This window comes from Cimex lectularius, unplaced genomic scaffold (genome assembly GCF_000648675.2).
Source record: "Cimex lectularius strain Harlan isolate CLEC.00 unplaced genomic scaffold, Clec_2.1 scaffold318, whole genome shotgun sequence".
Taxonomy (NCBI): domain Eukaryota; kingdom Metazoa; phylum Arthropoda; class Insecta; order Hemiptera; family Cimicidae; genus Cimex; species Cimex lectularius.
The window spans coordinates 291,023-313,673 of NW_019392890.1; the positions used below are offsets into that span (position 1 = coordinate 291,023).

The window sequence follows — 22,651 nt, forward strand, 5'->3', positions numbered from 1 at the left end:
CAAACGGGGACAATTGATTTTGATTTACAGCCTTTAGTTGAATCACACGGGGTTCGGGCTATTTTCCATTTTCAAATTAAAACCGGTCGCCAGAGGGGTTCGAAAGGGTGTGTAAATCTTACAAGTTGAAACAATTATAATCTCGTGTAATTAGAAATCGGGTAATTTCTGTCTGCAAACAAGCCAAAAAACAAATTATAGAAAAGGAAAGAAACGATCTGATCGTAGGGGTTTTTCAATATTAAATTGAAAAAATAAACGAAATTCGCTTATAAACTAAATAACCAATAAGTAAATTGGTTTAAAAATATCTTTGCATATTTTCAACTTGCACAATTTACAATTTCTTTAGTAATAGGATTGATTATTTTGTATCACATTTTTGAAGACAGATAAAAGTGCAGGTTCGTTAAGCTTCGTCAATTTTGAATTCCATTCCGTCGTCTATCTTCCTGTGAACTGATTACATTTGAAAAAAATTGATTTTCATATCAGAGCTAATATTTTATTTATATCAAATGTTCAATTTCCTAATGTCTTAAATAAATTTTAATTTTGTATTTCAATTAGTGTATGAATAATCAACATATTAGGACAGCTCAAAGTATTTATAGATTAAATCCATTATATAGCGTGGTCCGATTGACCAAATGACATCATTAAATTAATTATTCTTTTTATGTAAGGTATTGGATGAAATGAAAAAAAATCGGTGCCACGAGCGGGATTCGAACCCACGACCTTCGGCTCAATTTACAAATATTCTTTAAATCAAATCGCCTCTACAACCTACTACATACATAAAAAATCAAGGAATTGTAATACTTGGCTATTCATATTCTGCATGTTTTGCAATGATTTAAATAGCTTGTGCATGCTTATATAGCTTATTTATTATGCTTCGACGGCTTTCTCACTTTTTATCTGCACCACTAAACTATTTTATTGAATGCACTCCAGAATGTATGTTTTATATTCCTTGCACTAAAACCTTTCCTCTTATTTTCCCAATTTCTTTTTAATTTGACAATTCGAAAAAAGAAAACACTGGCATTAATTTGCATTTTTCAATTTGTTTTTGTTCCATGCTTTCCTTTGGCTGAGCAGAGCGCAACTAGAGTAAGTACAGCTCTTAATAATTATTTAAGGATAACTTAACCTTTTTGAACGAAACCGTACAGGAATCTGAAAAGCATGGGGCTATCTGCAGTTGTCTGCGAAAATTATTTTTCACCACGTCAAACTTCGAAATATAACTGTCAATCACATCGTCATCAATGAGAATTAAATATTCTACAATTTAAAGGTTTTTATACAACATCAAACGATAAAACAATAAACCTAGAGCAAAGCTGAAAGAGGCAAATTTTAACCCGACCGACATAAATTGACCACGCCAAAGGGAAAAAAGCAACTGGCCATTCAGACAATACAGAAGAGAAAATTGCAGTTTTCAGCGATTATAACTTTGGCAGGTTTTCACAACAAACGGAACAAAAGCTTACCTGTCTGAATATACGATTAGGTAACTTAGTTTCTTTTGAAGTCTGGACAAAATAAAATATTAATTAAATTTCTATTTTGATCTGCGTTCATGAAACATGAAACACCCTAACCTTTATATTTCGCGAATTTATATTTACTAGTAGATGAAAGAGTTTATGGGTGACATTTTAATGCAAATCATAGCTTGTAATAATTTTTCTTGAAAAATAATAAAAGACATAAAAAATCTAAATAACATAAAAAATAATATATATTTTTTGAAAGTATAGGAAAAAATTAGTTTTTAATACTCATAATCTAAAAAGAAGCCTAATGTTAATGAAAATAAAATAACAACTTTATTTTGGAACGTGATGCTTCATTGAATAGTCAATTATGAACAGTATAACTTATTTACTTAAGTTTCATACAAATATACGATATGTTTTTTAACAGAATGTATATCACACTAAATAAATATACACCCTTAAACAGTAAGGGCCAAAGAATAAAAGGCATTTTTTGCAGAACCAAAATTTTACCATTATTAACCAAAAATTTGGTCGCCCTAAAGTATGGATGGATGATGGATGGGCAAAAAAAATACAAGATAAAAATGATAATATTCTTCTTTTAATCATTTTTAGTTTAATTCCCTAGTTTTCGTGGTCCGCTTGAACGATTAATATTTTTCAATTAATTAAGGTTTTTAGTTGAGATAAAAAAGTCAGTGTCACGAGCGGCATTCGAACCCACGATCCTCGGCTAGACACGCTGCTACTCTACCACTTGAGCTATCGTGACTTCGATCCACTCGGACACTAACTTGAGATGGGAAGTGGGGACTAAAGTTCTCCGAGGCTATCTCATTTGTCGCCGAGAATCAAATAGATTACACGACATTTGAAAAATGGGAAACTTCAAAAGGTGGGGTTGAGATGGGAAGTTAGTGTCCGAGTGGATCGAGGTCGCGATTGCTCAAGCGGTTGAGCAGCTGCGTATCTAGCCGAAGATCGTGGGTTCGAATCCCGCTCGTTACACTGACTTTATTATCTCAACTAAAAACCTTAATTAATTTTATTTCAATTTGTTTAGGAATTCGAGTCTTGTACAAAATGCAGATGGATACATAGTTTGCGTACAAATTGATAAAATAGTTACAATTTACAATTTAAAAATTATCTTTTTGTATTTTGTTGAAGCAAATGATTATTTTTATTTTATTTTATTTTTCAAGAAAGTAGGAAAGGTCATAATGTGTTTGGGATGTGGTTTCTGTTCAGCTAGAAAAAGACGTAGACTCGTGTTCACTTGCCAAGCGTTCGGCCTTTATAAAACCATCATCAGCGCAGCATCCTATTTCTCATATCAACATTGCAGAATTACGAAAAAAACCACTGACATCGACTACGAGGTCTCAAAGTACATGAGGTTCGTTAAGTTGAACTAAGACATGTTTTTCTGTTTTTCCAAGGATAGTGGTTTTTCCAATGTCCAGTCGATAAAGAAACGTTATCTAATATAAATCTTCATAACGTCGTCGGGTTTTTTCGTAATTATGCAATGTTAATATGAGGAATAGGATGGTACCCTGATGATGGTCTAATAAAGGCCGAAAGATTGGCAAGTGATCACAGAGTCTACTTCTTTCTCTACTTGACCAGAAACCAGATCCCAAACACATAAATCGTCGTGGTCGATTTCTTCTTCATCAACAATGATGATATTAATGTGTATGCCAAATGAGCTATGAGAGCAATTTTTACAAAATTAGTTTTAAAACTCTATGATGATAATAATAGCAGTAATAAAACTAAAAAGGGACAATGAACTACCCTTGGTGCAAGTTGTAAAGAAAGGGGGTAAGCAAAGAGACGGGGAATAAAGGTGGAAAGTATGGGGCTTGGTGGATAGAGTGAATAAAGAAATTCTAGATTGATGGATGCCGGATAAGAAACGACTGAAAACTATAATTCTTTGTGGAGAGAGATAGACGTCAAAAGGGTGAGATGATGATGATAAGGAGGAGGAGGATACAAAAAAAAAAAGAAGTTTTGGTTATTACTTAAGTACTGCAGCGTTTTGGCTTACTGCACTTTTCTTAGTTCAATTGAATCATCTTGGAAGATTATGTCTTCGTTGAGCTATTACTTTGCGTTGGAAGATGTACGTGGTTTCTTCCTCCTCATTGCATAACCTTGTAATAAGACTATCTTTGTCTATACCCATGTTGTGTAGGTGTTTTCTCAGATGCCAGTTATCAGTAAATAACTCTACATTCCATTGAAGTTTACCAGGTCGTACGGTAGTAAATAACTCTGTTTAAAACAGTTTTTTGTATTTGCAGTTTGACCTACACGTCTTTGGGACTATTGATCATCTTGCATGTCCTCGTCTGGCTAGATTGTCTGATTGTTTATTTTCCATCTTTCGTTTTCTGACACCCAAGGTATTCTCCTGGTCTTGAGACTTTTGTTACATTCACCACATAGGGGTGGAATAATTTTGACTGGAGTGTTCATATGATCTTACGGTTTTTTGAAGAAGTCGTTTTTTACGTGCATTGGTGGAAAGTGGAAAAGCAACGATGGAAAATCAGCTTGATTGGGCTTACAGGACAAGATCTAAAAAGGCAGAATCTTAATTCTCTTGACGGTGGGCTGTCGGGAATAAGGTGATTGCCAATGGTAACCGAATGGAAATTATTGTTTGGACGAACTGGTTTCAATTACAATCGTTGGGAATTTCCAACATTCAAGTCTGGGATGGTCCTCCTATGGGAGAAGGCCTTTGATTCGGTCTGGCAGGACGGTATAGTATACAAGAAGAAGAAGAAGAAAAAGAAAAATAACTTTATTCTGGGACTGGTGTCCCCTAAGAATAACTTACATGAAATAAATAAAGGAAATTCCTTCTATGAAGTTAAAAGTAAAAAAAAAATATAGAAATCTTGGCACAATGTATACAAATAAGGCCGGCCAGAAGAAAAAATTACGAGAATATTAACAAAAATAACAAATGTTATCGTGAGGTCTCTGCTTGAAGGGAGAGGAGGTGATTATACAGGTGAGATTTAAAGGAGGAAAAGGAGGCAGCGTGACGTATAGAAAGGGGAAGGGAGTTCCTGAGTTTAGGGGCTCGGATCAGAAAGGATCTTTCGAAAGTATGGGTTGTATGTTGCGGAAGGATGAGGTCAATTGGGGATGAGCGGGTCTTACGAGTGAGATGTGAGGAGTTGAATTGGAGGGATTGGATGATGTAAGGAGGACGACGAGTGTGGATGGACTGGAAAAGAAAGCAACCTAGGAAATACTGTGCACGGAAGGAGGGGAATAGTCAGGAAAGTTGGGGTGCCGTACACAAATCTTACGCAACAATTCATAATACGCTTTAATCGCGCGTTCTCCCACTCCGAGAGGCCACCGTATGCCAAACAGCTATAATCGAAGAAGGGAAGTATAAGGGAAGATAAAAAGGAGTTTGCGGGTGGAGAAAGGTAAGAGAAGCCAGGGCCGACGAAACAGGCTGAGGGAGGCAATGGAATGGCGGGAAATTTGGGCAATGTGAGAATGCCAGGAAAGGTTTTGGTCAAAGACTACTCCTAGGTTTTTAACCGAAGAGCAGAAAGGGATGGGATGGTTATTTAGCATGAGAGGTGGGTTGCTGGGGAGTGAATTGTGGAGTTGCCTGGACTAGGGAATTTTTATGGGCCCATTCGTTGATGGAGTTTAGGTTTTTTTTGGATCTTGAGAATGGCCGAGTGAAGATCGGAAGGGTGGAAGGATATGTATATTTGGGAGTCATCGGCATATAGGTGATCGTTACAGGACTGGATGGAGTCGTGCAGATGATTGATATAAATGGAAAAAAGGATAGGAGAGAGCCTTGGGGCACCCCAGATTTTAGAGAGAGGAAGGAGGAGGTAAGGCCATTGGGAAGGGAGACAGCTTGATGGCGATTGGTAAGGTAGGAGTGGAACCAACGGATGGTGCTGGCGGAGAAGGAAAAAGATTCGAGTTTAGAGAGGAGAGAAGAGTGAGGGACAGAATCGAAGGCTTTAGAAAAATCAAGAATGACAATTATAGAAACATTCCGTTGGTCCATTGCTAAGTGGAGGTCACTGGTAATTTTTATTAGTGCTGATTGGGTGGAATAATCTTGGCGGAAGCCAGATTGGAGGGGGTTGAGAAGATGGGACTGTTCAAGGTGCCTGGAGACTTGCGCTTAGACCAATCTTTCTAGGGGCTTGGACAGGTGTGAGAGGATGGAAATGGGACGATAGTTTGTAGGGGAGGTTGGATTGGAGGTTTTATTGACAGGGTGGACAAGAGATTTTTGCCAGGCTGTCGGAAAAATAGAGTTTTGGAGTGAGTAGTTATAGATGTGAAGTAGAACAGGTAGTAATATTGGGAGGCAGAGTTTAAGAAAATGGATAGGGATGCCATCAACTCCAATGGAATTGGAGTGGTATTTGGTTAAGGCCTCGAGGACTTCGGCTGGTGTTAGATAGGTGAAATGCACAGGCTCATTGAAATGAATTTCCCAGGATACCTTATAAAATTTGTCATGGCCTACTTAAAAAACGTTGTTTCCGTGTTTCCCTAAACAATGAAACTTCCAGACCTTTCCCAATTGCCGCCGCAGTTCCGCAAGGTCCAATCCTAGGGCCATGCTTGTTTCTTCTTTTTATAAATCCACTCCCCTCACTGAGAAATTGCACAATTGCGCTTTATGCGGATGACATAACATGTCTATTGCTCATCCTGGAGGCCTAAGATAATTGTGAAAAGATTAAACGACGAACGAAAATATTAAGCACCCTGAATTCTAAAAATTTTAACTTGCAAGTCAAAAGGTGGTGAGGAAAGGTATGAAACGGGATAAAAGCCAAATCTTAAGGATAAAAGTGATAGGTGATTTTTTGAATTTAGGATCATTAATGTAACAATAAAGATAGGATAGAGATTTGCATGGGTATTGAGTGATTGAGGGACTCCAGAAGTGATAGACTGGAGAGAGAATGGGGACTGACGGAGAGTTATGTGTCGGAGGCTTGAAAACGGTCTGAAAGGAATATTAGGCCCAGAAAGAGATTGATCCATAAAAGAATCAAGTTTGACATGTAAATTTTTAAAAATCTAGAATGAATTTATGATTCCATTAGGTTTCTGTATCAAAAGATCAATTTCGAAGAAATAGTGCGAAATATTTAGCCTAATATCTAAAGAAAATAATTAATTCAATTTCAACAAAATATATAAAAAATATAAAAACAAAGAAGGCTTTTTATAATTTTATGTTATAACATATCAAAACGCATAGTAAGTTGTGGCCGTTATTTCAAAAGAACCCGTATTGCTGTTGCATTTTAGTTTTATCTTCTTCAGAACAATCCGCCCGTATAATCAGCACGAAGGGGAAAAAATACCCGCTTATTTGGAATAAACCGAGCGGTAAGAAGTATGAAATGTTCTGTTCAGTAGTAGTAGCTAATTTTATAAAGTGAAAAAGTTGAGTTTTTCGTGGAATTTTTTACATCTACTCAATCCCAATAGAAAACAAATACTGTTTAATCGCAGAGTTTGAACTTCGATTCCAAATTTCCATAAGCATATTAGCGAAGAGAGAACGAAATTGTTGTCCGATGAGAAATGTTTGTACGCAATGACAATTTACAGCTCCTGGTTGGCAATTCAAACATCAGCCGGCCATCAGGGTTTCTATTGTACATTTTTTGAACATTTTGCCAGTAAAAAATCTGTGTTATATTGCATATCTTTAACGAATAGCATACTCATCCATCGCGATGGCCGTTCAAAGAATATTGACATTGTAATTTATTTATTGACGAATAAATTTGTCAGGTGTAAAAAACCACTGATCAATAACTTCAAGAGCTTATTTCCCAACATTACACATCATTAAAATATAAGAAGTAATGTAGTTAAAAAAATGATATAATCTTACTGGGGAAATAACTCTGTACTTCTGATGCATTTATTTACGCTTTATTTATTTATTTTTGTATGAAAATAAATATAATTTGAAAGAAAAGAAAAATATTCAATACTGCAATCATCTTTTGAGCAATATACCCCTTCATCAGATCTTTGAAACCTCAATTCATAATTACCGAGTGTAACAATTGTTAAAAATGGAAATTTAAAAACCTAGTAAATGAACGAATGAGGTTCATAACAAATTTTTAGCCTGATTGAATTTAACTGAGTATACATTGGCCAACTTTAATAATACAATTAAATAATCTTTTTATGCAATGTTTTGGTTTGGCAAAAAGGCAAAAAGGATGGAAAATTCAAAACGTGGTGTTGAGATGGGAAGTGTCCGAGTGGATCGAGGTCACGGTAGCTCAAGTGGTAGAGCGGCGTATCTAGCCGAAGATCGTGGGTTCGAATCCCTCTCGTGCCATTGACATTTTATCTCAACTAAAAACCTTAACTAATTGTAATATCGGTCAAGCGGACCACGAAATTAGTGATTTTAAAATTTTATGTTGTACTTGAAGAATGGAACCGCATCTTAGCAACTGATACAATTGTCTATACTTTAAACCTATTTCTGAAATTTTTTATTCACGCGCTCTTCATCTCAGCTGTAGATGTTTTGGACATTTGGTTGAAGATAAACAAAAATATCAAAAAATTCATGTGAAAAGTACCACCGTGTTTATGTGATATTCAGATAAGCAGAAACAAAAATAAATAGTTACTTTTTTAAATAAAAAGCCTGGAACAACATATTTCGGTGAAATATCAATGACTTAATCGATTTTTTTAATCAAGAAGTCACAACGGGCTAGATTAACCGAGAATCGTAGAATTGCTAAAGCAAAGCATTCACAATTAAAGATCAGGGGCTATTTTTTAGCTATTTCTTTCCTCAAAACTAGAAAAAGTACTTAGAAGTAGTAAGACCCCAATGGGTTTTATAAATATAATAATATTTATACCGAGCTGAACTTGAACCTTCGGATAAGCAAGGCTACTTGTTCCGTCGGTTTTCGGTGGCAATAGTAATCATTCACGTCCTACTATAATTATACTAATATTTCCTCTGGGAAATCATCAACCCTACGTTGCATGCCTCATACAGCTCTTTACGAACGCAAATCAAGCCGGAGGACTTCGTTATTTCAAAATAGAAATTGATAATCGTCTCGCACTAAACATTCTTAAGTCAGGTAATGACATTCAATTTAACAAAACCGGAGTGTTTGTTAATTTAAAATGAAACGTAGTGAATAATCTATCAGGGTATGTAATGCAATATTTTGAATTATTGATGGTATAAATTTATAATTGTAACATTGAAACCACTGTTATTAACAATAAATCAATTATTTGATACTATCCTGATTACACGAAATTTCATAAATTACAAGAAGGAAAGGAAATGAGAAAATTTGTAGGTTGAGATGGGGAGTTGGTGTCCGAGTGGATCGAACTCACGATAGCTCAATTAATTGGTCAAGCGGACCACGAAATTATTGAATTTAATGTTTAAAATGAAGTACACTTCACTAAAAGCTCTCCGTCGCCATTTCAATTGTCGCTGAGAATCAAATAGATTACATGAAATTTGAAAAATTGCAAAAGGAGGGAAAACTCATAAAGTGGGGTTGAGATGGGGAGTTGATGTCCGAGTGGATCGAGGTCACGATAGCTCAAGTGGTAGAGCAGCGGCGTATCAAGCCGAAGGTCGTGGGTTCGAATCCCTCTCGTGCCNAATTTAGGGTCACGAGCGGGATTCGAACCCACGACCTTCGGCGCCGTGCTCTAACTACTTCGATCCACTCTGACACCAACACCCCATCTCAACCTACAATCTTTCGAATTTTCTCTATTTTTGCCATTTTCAAATGTCGTATGAGTTCGAACCCGCTCGTGACACTAAATTTTTCATTCAACCAAGAACTTACGTAAAAAGATTAATTAATTGAAAGAGGTAATTTGGTCAATTAGACCAGTAAATATAATGGATTTATAAAAACAATATTTCTACAAAAATTTCAAAAGATTGGTCGAAAATTGAAGTAATGCTTGTTCAAGGATTTACGCCAGGAATATCACGATTATTCCCCTCTTCACAAAAAATGTTTAAAAAAATCTTACTCAAGGGTTTGCTAATTAGCAATTATTATTTTTATTATTCACGTCACTAAATTGATACTAAAAATATTCATTATTAAAACCATCTTATTAAAGAGAAAAATGACAATTGAAATTTGTACGTTTGCAAGAAAATTAAGAGGTGTTTGTTTTTATTTTTCATTTAATAACGTTAAATTTATATTAAATTGTTTTGACTTACGAAAAGTTGACAGACGGTTTTCTTCTGATAAAGACGTCTGCAATTAGAAATACCCTTCCCGTCATCTCCTGAAGCCCACCCTTAGGAGCGATCATCGAACTTTCGGCACGTTGCTGAACTTGCAATAAACGGGTCGTTAACTAGATGCTTTGAAACCTAGTGAGTGACATAAATGCTGTTTGTTATACTTCTCCAAATTAGTGAGTCATACTGAATACAGCGAGGTATTCACGTTTTAACTATGGGGAACTGCACATAACTATGATAGTTTTATACAAAAATTGATTTTTTTTAAGCTTCCAGATATAAAAAATTGTCTGGTAGGCAGATTAAGTGCAACGTGAATTTCTTATAAATTTAGTAGTTGATGAATGAAGACTTAAGTTGTCATTCTTTCATCATAGGTTTTTTCCTTAAATTCCACTTGGTTGGAATATAAATTAAAATCCAACTTAAATGAGCCAATATTAAATTTGTTTTAAGCGTGAAAAAAAGAAACATTCAACCATTCTGATTTGCAGATTAAAATTTTTCTATTTTTTTGTGCGTATACTTGCATTTTTAGTATGACAAATCAGTTACATTTTCCAACTTCTTAACGACTCAATTAGTACTAAAATATGTGTTAACTTAAAAGCATGAAAAACATATTTCTGAAAGGAACGACAAAGGTGATCCCTGTGTCCCAGAAAACGAGAGCACCTGGGGAAGACATTGACAAATGATACTGGGCTTCGAATCATTATGGATTTTTTCATGACGAACAGGCCTAGTCTGCAACTTCCGTTGTTCGGCCCGATAATATATATTCCAACTTCAATAGCGACTCGATTTAACAGGTGAATAGTTTTTGATTAAAAAGTCAACCGTAGTCAACTTTCAACCCCAAGTTTTTATCTGAGATTTTTTTATGAACGATAAAAGTGTTGAAGTTGAGTTCAGTTCGGCTGTTCTAATATAAACAGATCGTAATAATATTACATTCCAGAAAAGCCAACTTAATTTAAATTCTAAACAGTTTTATAATTAATTCGACATCAAAGACAATGCTAAGAGCATTGACAGTTAAGATAAAATGGATAATAATAAATGCCGAGAGGCTTTTCGTTCCGCACGTCCCTCTTTAGACAAAGCAAGAAAGATTATTGTTGGAATGGTGCAGTTTCATCTCTTGAGCGGGAAAGGGAAAAATCAGTGATCCGGTGTAGGGCGAATCTGCTCAAAGGGACAAAGGGGAACAAAGTAAAAGGGTACGGATATAATATAGGACTGTCGGGATTGACACTGTTTAATTAATTTTCAGACTATTCAAAGTAGTTGCGATTGAAATCGTTTAATTTAAAAACAAATTAAACATGCGTGAATGAATTGCATAAACAAATCCCTCAAAAAACTAATCTAATTGCTGTCACCAAGAAAAGAAACAGAAATACAATGCGTCTATAACGAAACGGTGCAGTTAATAATAGGAAGGAGGAATAATGTTTGCCAAACTGCTAACCAGGACCCTCGCCTGCAGCATATCATACCAAAGGGTAAAATATCTGTAATGCCAAGAAGAACCCCGTGGCAAAAACGAAAAATAACTAAAATAAGACCCAAAAGTACCTATACTTCACTAATTTGGGGGACTAAAGCTCAACAAAAATTACCTACCAAAGCTCTAGGCAGCATACAAAGATTTGTCAACCTATGTATCACAGTGTCAATGAGAGCCTACAAGTGCACTAAAAACTGGTAAAACTAGTGGATTCGAATACCGCTCGTGACACTGACTTTTTTATCTCAACTAAAAACTTTAATTAATTGTATGATATTAATTGGTCAAGCGGACCATGAAAAATAGTGAATTTAATAAAAAATAATGTTAACAAATTCACACAACACCAATATGACACCAGAAGGATAGCACAACACTTTATGCCTGAAGAAGACCGGAATAAAGATCGAAACTTCCGAAAAAAATGAAAATGGTGTTTTTAAACTATCCCATTCTTAACTGCTCCTCACAAATCCAACAAAATGATAATATTAACATCGAAATTTGATAACATGGTACATTTTGTATTATTTACTAAACTATCCTTGCGATTTGCTTAAGTCGCGGTGGCTCAATGTCAGATTGTCAGAGTACTGATCAGAAAACCGTGAGTATGGGTTAAAAAATAAGATTAAATACCTAGGAATAATCTTTGCTAAACTGCTAACCAGGACCCTCGCGTGCAGCATATCATACCAAAAGATAAAATATCTGTAATGACTACAAGAAGAACCCCGTGGCAAAAACGAAAAATAACTAAAATAAGACCGAAAAGTATGTATACTTCACTAATTTGGGGGACTAAAGCTCAACAAAAATTAGCTACCAAAGCTCTAGGCAGCATACAAAGATTTGTCAACCTATGTATCAGTGGCAATGAGAGCCTACAAGTGCACTAAAAACTGGTAAAACTACCAGCAATGGACACATTCATACAAGGAGGAGATTAGAAAAGCTCCTTTAGGCTCCAAAAACAATCAAATTTGACGTGAACTAAACAATTCGGGCTCACAGCCATAATTAATAAAATTAGATATCCATTCTTGAAAAAGGGGCTGACTAAATGAACTCCGGAAACATGCTTTACAAAATCCTATGTAGTCTCGACAGACCGCAGGAGAGGAAAACTCAGGAGATCTGATACAATGATATGGTATACAGATGACTCCAAAACAAACGAAGGAACCGGAACAAGCCCGAAGTATGAGCTCATTAGAGAAGTACACGTCGGACTTTTAACGAGAAGGACATCCTATCAATGCGTGTGCCCAGAAAAACGTTAAAAGAAGTTACACTGGCAAATAAGGTTGGATAACCAAGCAGCTATTAAAACAATAGCGTGAAAAAGAATAAAAACTAGTCAGTGAATACATCCAAAGTCTACAAAGCTTGGGGAAACACAACAACCTGATGGTATCTTAGGTGCCAAGGCACAAGAAATTGTTGGATCATGAAAAAGCAAACACATTGGACAGAGGAGTTCTTCAATCCATATATAAGCCCTGAACCTACACTTGGGATAACAAAACAAATACACAATCCTTCATCACAGAATGGATTAAAAAAGTGAAGTGGATCAACTCTAGAGACGCTAGACACAGTAAACTTATACTAAAACCAAGACTGGTAAACTGCTGCAATTGGAGAGGGCCAGACTTACAGAAGTGGTCGGAATATTAATCGGTCACTGGCATATAAGAAAACATCTACATAACATGGGCATATTCAATTATGATCCCATTTGCAGGTTATGGAATGAGGAGGAAGAAACAGCCACCCACATCATCTTTCAGTGAAAAGCAACCTCAATGAAGGCATAACCTCATTAAAAAACAACAACCAGGGAATGAAATTTTACCAGCAACAGTCAATGATCTAATATTTCTGGAAAGAAGGATTGAGTCGATGTTCTGAATTAGGAAGGTACAATAAGCAAGAAGGCTGCAGTGCCTGGGAAGCATAAACCACGTATCATCATCATTATAACCAAGCTGAAGCCAAAATTGTACAGCTTCTAAGGCACAAAGTAAAACCAACTTTTCAAAAACGATATTTCAAAAATTAATAAGTTGACACTTGTACAACGTATACTAAGTCATCAAATGTTTTCTTTTTTATTCGACGTGCAATTAAAAACTTAAAACTAACCAAATAATACAAGAACTTATTTACCAAGAAAGTTTTTGTCCTTTTCACACATAAGCCTATTAGGTTGCACTTTTAATTAAACGTGGCACAATAAATATACCGATATTGTTATAATAACCTGGAACTTTCATTATAGACGAACCCAAAACATCCTTAAAATTAGAAAACACAAACTTTTCTTGTCCAATTTAAACAATTAAACTCTTTCGATTAATTAAAGTTTAATTTTATACTAGACGGCAAAAGAAAAGTAAAACAAGCGCCGTATAAAACGGATTTTCACGCCCGGCGCTCCAAATTACAGGAAGCGTTACATCTTGAGTTTTTAATTTCTTGTTATTTTACTCAAAGCAGTGGAATTTTTTTCTTGAATGTATTTGTACTGTTTATAAATAATACAAGCAAATTTTTCCAATTGATTTATTTTGTCGGAGTATTGCTTGGTTTTTACCTGTTTAAAAAATATATCAGTACACATTCCCAGATTATTTAGGACTAATGAACTAAAAAATATTGCTATATAAATGTGTGGTGATTAGTCAGGCTCTGAAGATGATCTCAATAAAGATCGAAACGTTGGCACGATAAAGAAAATGTTTTTCTGAAACCTACATCACTCCAGACCGCATCTCACGATTTCCAAATAATCATTGCTATATAAAATATGTCATTTTATATGTATGATGATGTTGATGAATACTAGTAAGCTTGGTTTGTGCTTCCTCGGCCTTCTGGCTAATAGTACTTTCCTAGTACAGTGCAATCGACTCTTTCCTTCTCCTAAGAAATACTAGGATATTACATTCCCTGGGTTTTCATTGTATCCCGGGTTATTTCTGCATTCAGCGGTTACTTCGCATTCGAAAATTATGTGGAGCGTAGATGTTTTCTCATAATCCAGGGACAGGTATACATCATTCCTCTCAGTTTAGCCCTCTTTAACCGCATCAGTGGGTTGCCAGTCTGATAATTAGTGAGGATTGTTTTAACATAAGTTTACTCTGTCTAGAAGTTATAATTTATGAACTTCGCCCTTTGTCTTTTTTAAATCTATTTTGTGATGGAGGATTCTGTTTTTCTGTTGGTTTTTGTTAACGAAAGTATTGGTTCAGAGCCTATATGGTCTTGTAGATCCTCCTTTGGCCAATGTTTCTATTTTTCGTTACTCAAAATTCCCTTGTGTCCTGATACCCGACATATCATGAGATTGTGTATCCTCAGGTTTTAGATATTTTAGATTAATTCACTGGAAAATTTTGATTTGAATTGTTTACACGGTAAAGTTTTAATAGACGATTGACTATCCGATCCTGTGAGAATTTTTTTTGTCTTTTTACATTTTGTGAAGTACAAGTGTTGATGGGGGTTTGAAAGACTTAGGTGACTTTCCTATTGAGTTTACTACTCATATTTTGGGCTTGTGCAGAAATGATCTGATCTGGTTCCTTCGTTTGTTTTGGAGCCATCTGTAAACCTTGTACCTGATGCTCTCCTGAGTTCTTCCTGTCCTTTATAGTCCATTGAGACTTTATTGGATGTTTTAAAGAATGTTTCCGGGATCACCTTTCTAAGAATGGGTGTCTCATTTTATTAATTAACGTTGTGTGCCCGAATAGTTTAATTCCAATCCAATTTGATTGTTTTTGAAGCCTAAATGAGCTTTTCCTAGCCTGTCCTTCTATAATTGATTCCAGTAGAGGAAGGTTTAACACAGTTTCTAGTTGCAAATGCTTTGATCCTCAGATTAATGATTCATAGGTTATTTTGGGTCTTATTATCGCCGTGTATAGACAATGAGCCATTTTCGGTTTTAATCCCCAAGATTTGACCAGGTTCTCTTGTGGTAGAAATGTCTTACTTGGTCTTTTACATGTCCTCATTCCAATTGCCTTTTGGACCGAATTTGCCATATCCTCCCTTGTGGGGGCTACTACCCCTTGTCATGTCTAGCTCAACTGAACAAATTCGTTTTTTTTTTAACCATCTGCATATCATATCATTCCTTCTGAATACTTCGCAGTTTAAACAAAAATATAATATTAATATATAAAATTGCATATACGATTTTATTACAAGTTTTGGGCTTTAATCGTGAATTAAGACTGTCATGAAATAAAACATACTTTCGTGTAAGACAAAAGGACTTCTAGCTTTAGAACTCTGTGCAACAAACAGTAAAACAAAATCTGAAAATAAAATTACTTGTCAAGATCAAATATATTTTTAAAATTCTTATTGCAAAAAAATTAGCTTTGTCAGAAATAAGAGTCAAAATATTCTATACAAACACGATAAATAATATAAGACTAAATGGATGAGAACTTGGAGTAACAAAATTACGGAAAGAGATAACATGAAAACAGAAAGAAATATAAAATCGTTTCTAAAAGTTTCAAACTTTTTGTAATAAGTTTCATCCCAGAATGAATTAAAGCAGATTTCAAGTAATGGACCTACATAGAGTAAAATTTATAGTACAAAAAGAAATTAAAGATTCAGGCTAAAAAATACCATGGTCAGTAAAGGAAAAGAAATAAAGTCTGGAATAATCAAGGGAACCCAAACCTACTTCAGCACATAAAGCTAGAGAAATATGCCGTACTTTGTTACAGCGGGGCTTGCTTACTTTAGAAATCAGCAATAAATCTTACGGAAATAACTTGATTGTTTATGTTGTATGAAAAGACGTTTTTACAAATTTAAAGTATCGGTTGAAAATCAAATATTGATGATATTAAAATTTTGTCATTTTATGTTAAATAAACTAAACTTATTCGTTAAATTTTTATTTAGAAAATATGAAAATGGATTGATAATAATAAAGATTATAATTTAGAATTATAATTTGTCTGGATTGAATCATCACGTTATTTGACAATGTTTAAAAAATAAGCAGAATAGGCGAACATTGCTAGTTCTCTCGATTTTTAAGTATTCTCGACGTAGCTTTGTTTGCAAATTTCAACATAATAATTGATAATAAAAAAATAATTTAAGCCCTGATGAAGACACGAATAAAGATCGAAACTTTCGCAACAAAATTAAAAATGTTTATTTTAAATACCTCTTTCTTATCTGTTCCTCACGAATCCAACAAATTGATAATGTTAACATTGAAAGTTGATAACATGGTACATTTTGTATTATTTACTAAAACTATGCTTGAGATATGCGTAAATCACGTTGGCTCAATGTCAGAACGTCAGAGTACTGATCAGAAAACCGTGGGTGTGGGTTCGAGTCCTACAAATCCTTTAACCTCAATTTTTAATTAGAGTAATTATTATTTCTAGAGTATTGCATTCGTCAATTCAAAATTTAAAAAATGTAATAAGTAAATACATTTATCTTTACAAAAACAGCTCAAAAGTGTAGATTTATTATATCACTGTACAATTATGTGAAGAATAATCACACAATCAGTAAATTCAGTTTTTAAAGCAGATTTCAATTAATGGACCTACGTAGAGTAAAATTTATAGTACAAAAAGAAATTAAAGATTCAGGCTAAAAAATACCATGGTCAGTAAAGGAAAAGAAATAAAGTCTGGAATAATCAAGGGAACCCAAACCTACTTCAGCACATAAAGCTAGAGAAATATGCCGTACTTTGTTACAGCGGGGCTTGCTAATACTTATAAATTAAGTATTAATTTATTATTATAAAATTATTATTACTAAGTATGTTTATTGAACAAAGGAGAATAATGAAATACGATGTTTTCTATTTAAGATTCTTCTTCCCATATCTCTTTTTCTCTAAAAATAAGCTCTTATTTAATTCAATTTTTTTCTAATAAAATATGTATTACCAACTGTATAAAATAATGCATTTTGCAACTTAATGGATTTTATTACACATTTACAGTTCACTATCCCTTGAGGGTAGTGAGCAACCATTGTTGTTCTTACAACTTTATATAAGGGCTAACCCCGAGGCCATCTCCGCTTTAGTCGTCTGACGGGATTATATAGATGGATTATGTTGAACATGGATTGAGCTAATGGATTGGTGAGAATGGAGAATTATCGTGGAACTTAGAAAATGTGGTGGGAATTAATTTATTATGTATTTTAAGGTCGTTATGGACGATGGTATTGGACATCCTTGACTATGATTCTGAGAAATTTAGATTGGAAGGAAAACTGATTGAGGAGGGTTTTGTAGAGTGAAAGTTTTTTTGTGGACATGTTAAATTGGTGTCCAAGTAGTTTATAAAAAAGTCCGACGTTCAGGTCCTGCCATTTTATTTGTAGTGGCAGGTCCAGGTGAAGCATCAATCTTCAAAGTAGAGTACGTAGTCGGTCCTTCAAAGTTTGTTCTATTAGGTTATTTTAGACATGTCAGTCTAGGTATCTAAGTATCTGACTTCAAATTCGGTAGCCTCTTACTAATGATGTACAGGGAGGGCAAGACTGTTTTTTCATCGTAAATGTACATTTTTTGTACAAATCTTTGATAAATTCAAAGTGTTTCTGGATGTTGGAAGTTAGATTGGATAGGTGGTAATGATTATATTGGGATGTAGAGAAAAACCAGCAGTACAAATGGTACAAAGAATTGCATCAAGAATTTTATGTAAGGTGTCTGGTTGCAATGAAAACGTTAGTGTAACGAGCGGGATTCCAACCCAGCCGAAGGTCGTCACTAATTAATTTTAGTTATTTTTTAATGCAAAAATCGATAATCAACTTTTTTCGATCTAAAAAAATATTTTGGTTTTTTTGCTACGTCTCTAAGATGCTAATCTTAAAGTAACTTAATTTTTTGAACAGAAAAATCATTTGATATTTCTTTTTTGCAATATCAAAAATTACAAAAATGGTAACTTTTGAGCAGATGTATTGATCTACAAGAAAAATTAAAACTAATGAAAACACACTAATTTGGCTACCATAAAGAAATCATTTCTCGAACAATAGACCAAAACGTTTGAAAAAGTTTTTGTTCATATGATTTTTATTTTTCATTTATAATGATACAAAATTTAAGCTTAATTGTGATAATTTGAAGAGGAGAAGTTCTCCTTTTAACAGTAATATGTTCGTATGTCGCCGAGAATCGAATCCTGATTACACGAAATTTCATAAATGGCAAGAAGGAGGGAAAATTAGAAAATTTGTAGGTTGAAATGGGGAGTTGATGTCCGAGTGGATCGAGGTCACGATAGCTCAAGTGGTAGAGCAGCGGCGTATCAAGCCGAAGGTCGTGGGTTCGAATCCCTCTCGTGCCANATTTAGGGTCACGAGCGGGATTCGAACCCACGACCTTCGGCGCCGTGCTCTAACTACTTCGATCCACTCTGACACCAACACCCCATCTCAACCTACCTAGCCAAATGAAATGGCCACGGAGAGCTTTAGTGAAAGTATACGCCATTTTAAATTATTAAATTCACTAATTTTCGTGGTCCGGTTAAACAATTAATATCTTTCAATTAATTAAGGTTTTTAGTTGAGATAAAAAAGTCAAAGAAAAATGGCAAAAAGGAGGAAAAATTCAAAAGGTGGGGTTGAGATGGGAAGTTAGTGTCCGAGTGGATCGAAGTCACGATAGCTCAAGTGGTAGAGCAGCCGAAGGTCCAGGGTTCGAAACCTGCTCGTGACAATAATTTTTCCTTTCAACCAAAAACCTTACATAAAAAGATTAATTAATTGAAAGCAGTAATTTGGTCAAGAGACCACTAAATATAATAGTAGTAAGAAAGTTCCCTTGTCGATCAACGGCATGTTGTTCTGTTATCTGAGTACTTGTTGCAACAATATATTTTAATGTAATTAATTACCTAATCAATTAAATAGGATTAGGGTAGGAATCATGCATAATAGCATAATAAAAATTAATTTGTTAATCCATGTGAGAAATTATTTAGAATAATGCGGATGGCTGTAATAAAAATGTAATTTATTTAGGTGTTTAATGTTGTAGGGTTGAGATGGGAAGGGGTTGATTACCGAGCACAGTTAAATGTTACGGAATAAAGTGTAAAAGACAGAGTTATATCGTGGCATTTCTAAAACAAGTTCTTTTTGGTGGTTTGTCGTTATCTTTTGACATTCGTTAAAATACACTTTGGAAGAAAATGTTGAAAAATTATGAATAAAAAATTTAACAATATTTTCCATCCAAGGCAAATGACTTTATCTATTACCATGATTCCCAGTGCTTTTTAACGAATGCTTAGCAGCATTATGATAATACATTTGTTTATGGGTCAATTAGATAATAACACTAATTTTGATGGTTGGAACTGTTGTCTTATCGAAACCCATCTTGGATGAAACAGCTTCAATAATTTAATTTCTATTGCCGTGCATTCTGTTAATCAATTCAACTCTGAACTCTGAGTCAACAAATTTATTGCGTACAATCAATAATTGATAGGAGTAGTTTGCATGTTTTATTTATTTATTAAACATGCTCCATAGAAAAATTTCACGCATTTTGCCTACAAAATGATTCAAAAAAATGACTGATAGTAAATAAACATTTTTTTATACTTTAAGTTTCTTAAATAATTACCAATTTATGTTTAGTGTTCATAATATTTAATAATATTTATTTCAATTAATTATTCTTTTTATGTAAGGTCATGGTAGCCGCTGCTCTAACCACGTGAGCTATCGTGACTTCCAGTCAGTTGAAGTCTTGAAGCATTGAACCGAAGGTCGTGGTTTCGAATCTCGCTCGTGACACTAACGTTTTCATCTCAACCAAAACCTTACATAAAAAGAATTTCTTAAATAAATGAAAATAAGTATATATTTTCCTTGTTCATATTTTTAACAAAAATTTAAAATCATTACATAATAGTAATGGAAACTAAGTCTTTATAAATCACATGTTTAAAGAAAAAAATTTAAAGTCACTACAAAATAGTAATGTAAACTAGGGCTTTATAAATCAATAACAATCAATTAGAAGGATAAACATACAAACTGCAGATAATCTTAGTCTATTGCTGAAAAGAAGTTATCAAATCCAAGCACTTTATCATCTGACAACAAGTGACTGTTTTATTTGGGCCACATAGCACCGATCATCACCAAGAATTTCATCAGTTCTTTTGCTTTCGAACATTGCGCAGGGGTACAGCATTTAGCCCGAATTTTGTGCAGAGGAGTTGTCACAAGGGCTAACATTGTTTTGTATTTCTATTTTTCACTTGACCGGATAAGACCTGGGTTTGTTTGTAGGTGACATTAATACAGGGCAACATTCGGTGCATGATAGTGAGAAGTCTTTCGAATGAGCTCTTTTTTGTGAAGAACCTCATAGATGTCGTTTAGAAAAGTTTTGACGGCCATAGTTATTTTAATGAAACTGGGAAGTACTGCTGAGTAGGATACAGGTTCACATCCTGATATATTTGTTTGTCTAACTCAAAAACATAAACATGATTCAATGTTTTTCTGTAAGCAGAAAAGCATGCCCGTGCAAACTGCGAGTTTGATTTGGCTCTTCTTAAGAAAAAAATAAAGAAAAAAAAACGAATTACAAATGCAAGGCGCTAGAATAAATAAAAAGTCAACATTACGGATCAGACGTGCAGGTTTAGTTTAGCGCAGCAATGTAATGACGATTTTGTATTTATTCTCTTTCTCTCTCACTCTCTTTTTCTCTGTCTATCTCTCTCTCTATCTCTCTTTCTCTCTCTCTCTCTCTCTCTCACTCTCTCACTCTCTCTCACTCACTCTCCCGAACTCAGTTTTGACTGCCGTTATCTCATTTTAAACGTCATTAACTATTCTTGCCAACCATTGGTGTCCAGATGGTAGTCTTTTTAATTTCTTTACGTTCAGAATTAAGTTAGTTTCAGAAAACGTTTTTTTTTCTTTTTTTCACTTACACACACACACACACACACACACAAATCGTATTAATTATTAATTGTACTCTATCACTCAAACAAGAAAACGATACCAGAAGTTGTATATTTAAAGGTGCTCACGCGTTAAATATGCGTGTGTGTATGTAACTACTCTACGCAATGTAATTTAGCCCAAAAAGGAGTATTTGGAAAACTTTTATCTATTTTCTTTCTAATTTCTCTGTCCTGACTACACGAAACTTTATTGATGTTTGTTTAATAATAGAAACTATTAATTGAAACGTAATGGAAATGCTTTTATCACCTACCTTCATTTTTATTAAACATTTTCTTCCTTGTGAAACAAACCTTGAACCAAAAACATGATTCAATGTTTTTCTGTGAAGCGGAGAAATACGCGCAGCGTTTAAAAAAACAACGAAGTACAAATTTCTTTTTACCAAGGCGCTTGAATAGATGAAAAGCCAACATGACGGATCGGTCGTGCAGGTTTAGCATTGCGAAGCGCCGCAATGATAATTTTATCATGTCTCTCGCTCTCTCTCTCTCTCTCTCTCTCTCTCTCTCTCTCTCTCTCTCTCTCTCGATTGTTTAAACAAAACGATATTCATTAATGAATTAATGTATTTTTTACTCTATCTATTTGCTTTTCTTTTCATCTTTTCATTAAGACATACTTTTTTCAGCAACCCTAAGCGTAATCTATTACTTAGTAGACAAGTTTAAAATGTCGTGAAAAGTTTTATCTTAATTTGTCCAAACTATAATTATTTGAATTTCTGACTTTTATTGCGAAATGAGTAAAACGGACAGATAAAAGCAAATAATGAATTCTTAATTTGAACATTCACCGAACGTGTGAACTAGCTGCAGCCAGCTGCCATAAATCCCCGTTAAGTCGAGAGTTTGGCAACAAAAAAAACATTTCACACAAAAATGAGTGTTTTCCCTCTAGACGTAACCCTCTAAAAGGCGCACAAAAATCGCACTTTTTTTTCATTTATAACCGGTTAAGTCGCATCCGGAATGTTGCGTAAGTTCGGGGTTGGTAGTAAGTACCTGGTGGAGGGGCGGTCAGTGGGAGGCGGATTTTCTACAGTCTATGGTGGGGGTAGAGCTCGTCCAAGGGATGAAAACCTTCCAGTCTGATACCGTCCTTAGTCCTGGTCTGATGCAAGGTCAAAAATGGGGTGGGTAGCGTCACCGAACACTTTTCTTTCAACATAGCCTGCTTCGCTTCTGTACATTAATCCCTCCCAGTCTCAACATACGATAGGCAACAAATTGCATTTTCGAATTGCTTATTATTATACAC

At 34.7% G+C, this 22,651-nt stretch overlaps 1 protein-coding gene across 9 annotated transcripts in view; it reads left to right on the top strand.

Annotated features, from left to right (window-relative positions):
* The window catches only part of LOC106669978 (synaptotagmin-7), a 378,922-nt gene that overhangs the window by 255,281 nt on the left and 100,990 nt on the right, over positions 1 to 22,651 (top strand). For 3 of the 9 annotated variants that reach the window (XM_014399921.2, XM_014399912.2, XM_014399931.2), the window contains one exon: positions 1,108 to 1,119. The exons of 3 other annotated variants lie outside the window; for them this stretch is intronic. In XM_014399921.2, the coding sequence (XP_014255407.1) occupies positions 1,108 to 1,119 (12 nt within the window). Of the gene's footprint in view, positions 1 to 1,107; positions 1,120 to 1,503; positions 1,526 to 22,180; positions 22,527 to 22,651 lie in introns of those variants that run through there. 3 more of the 9 variants (XM_024229100.1, XM_024229099.1, XM_014399941.2) reach the window with 2 other exon arrangements.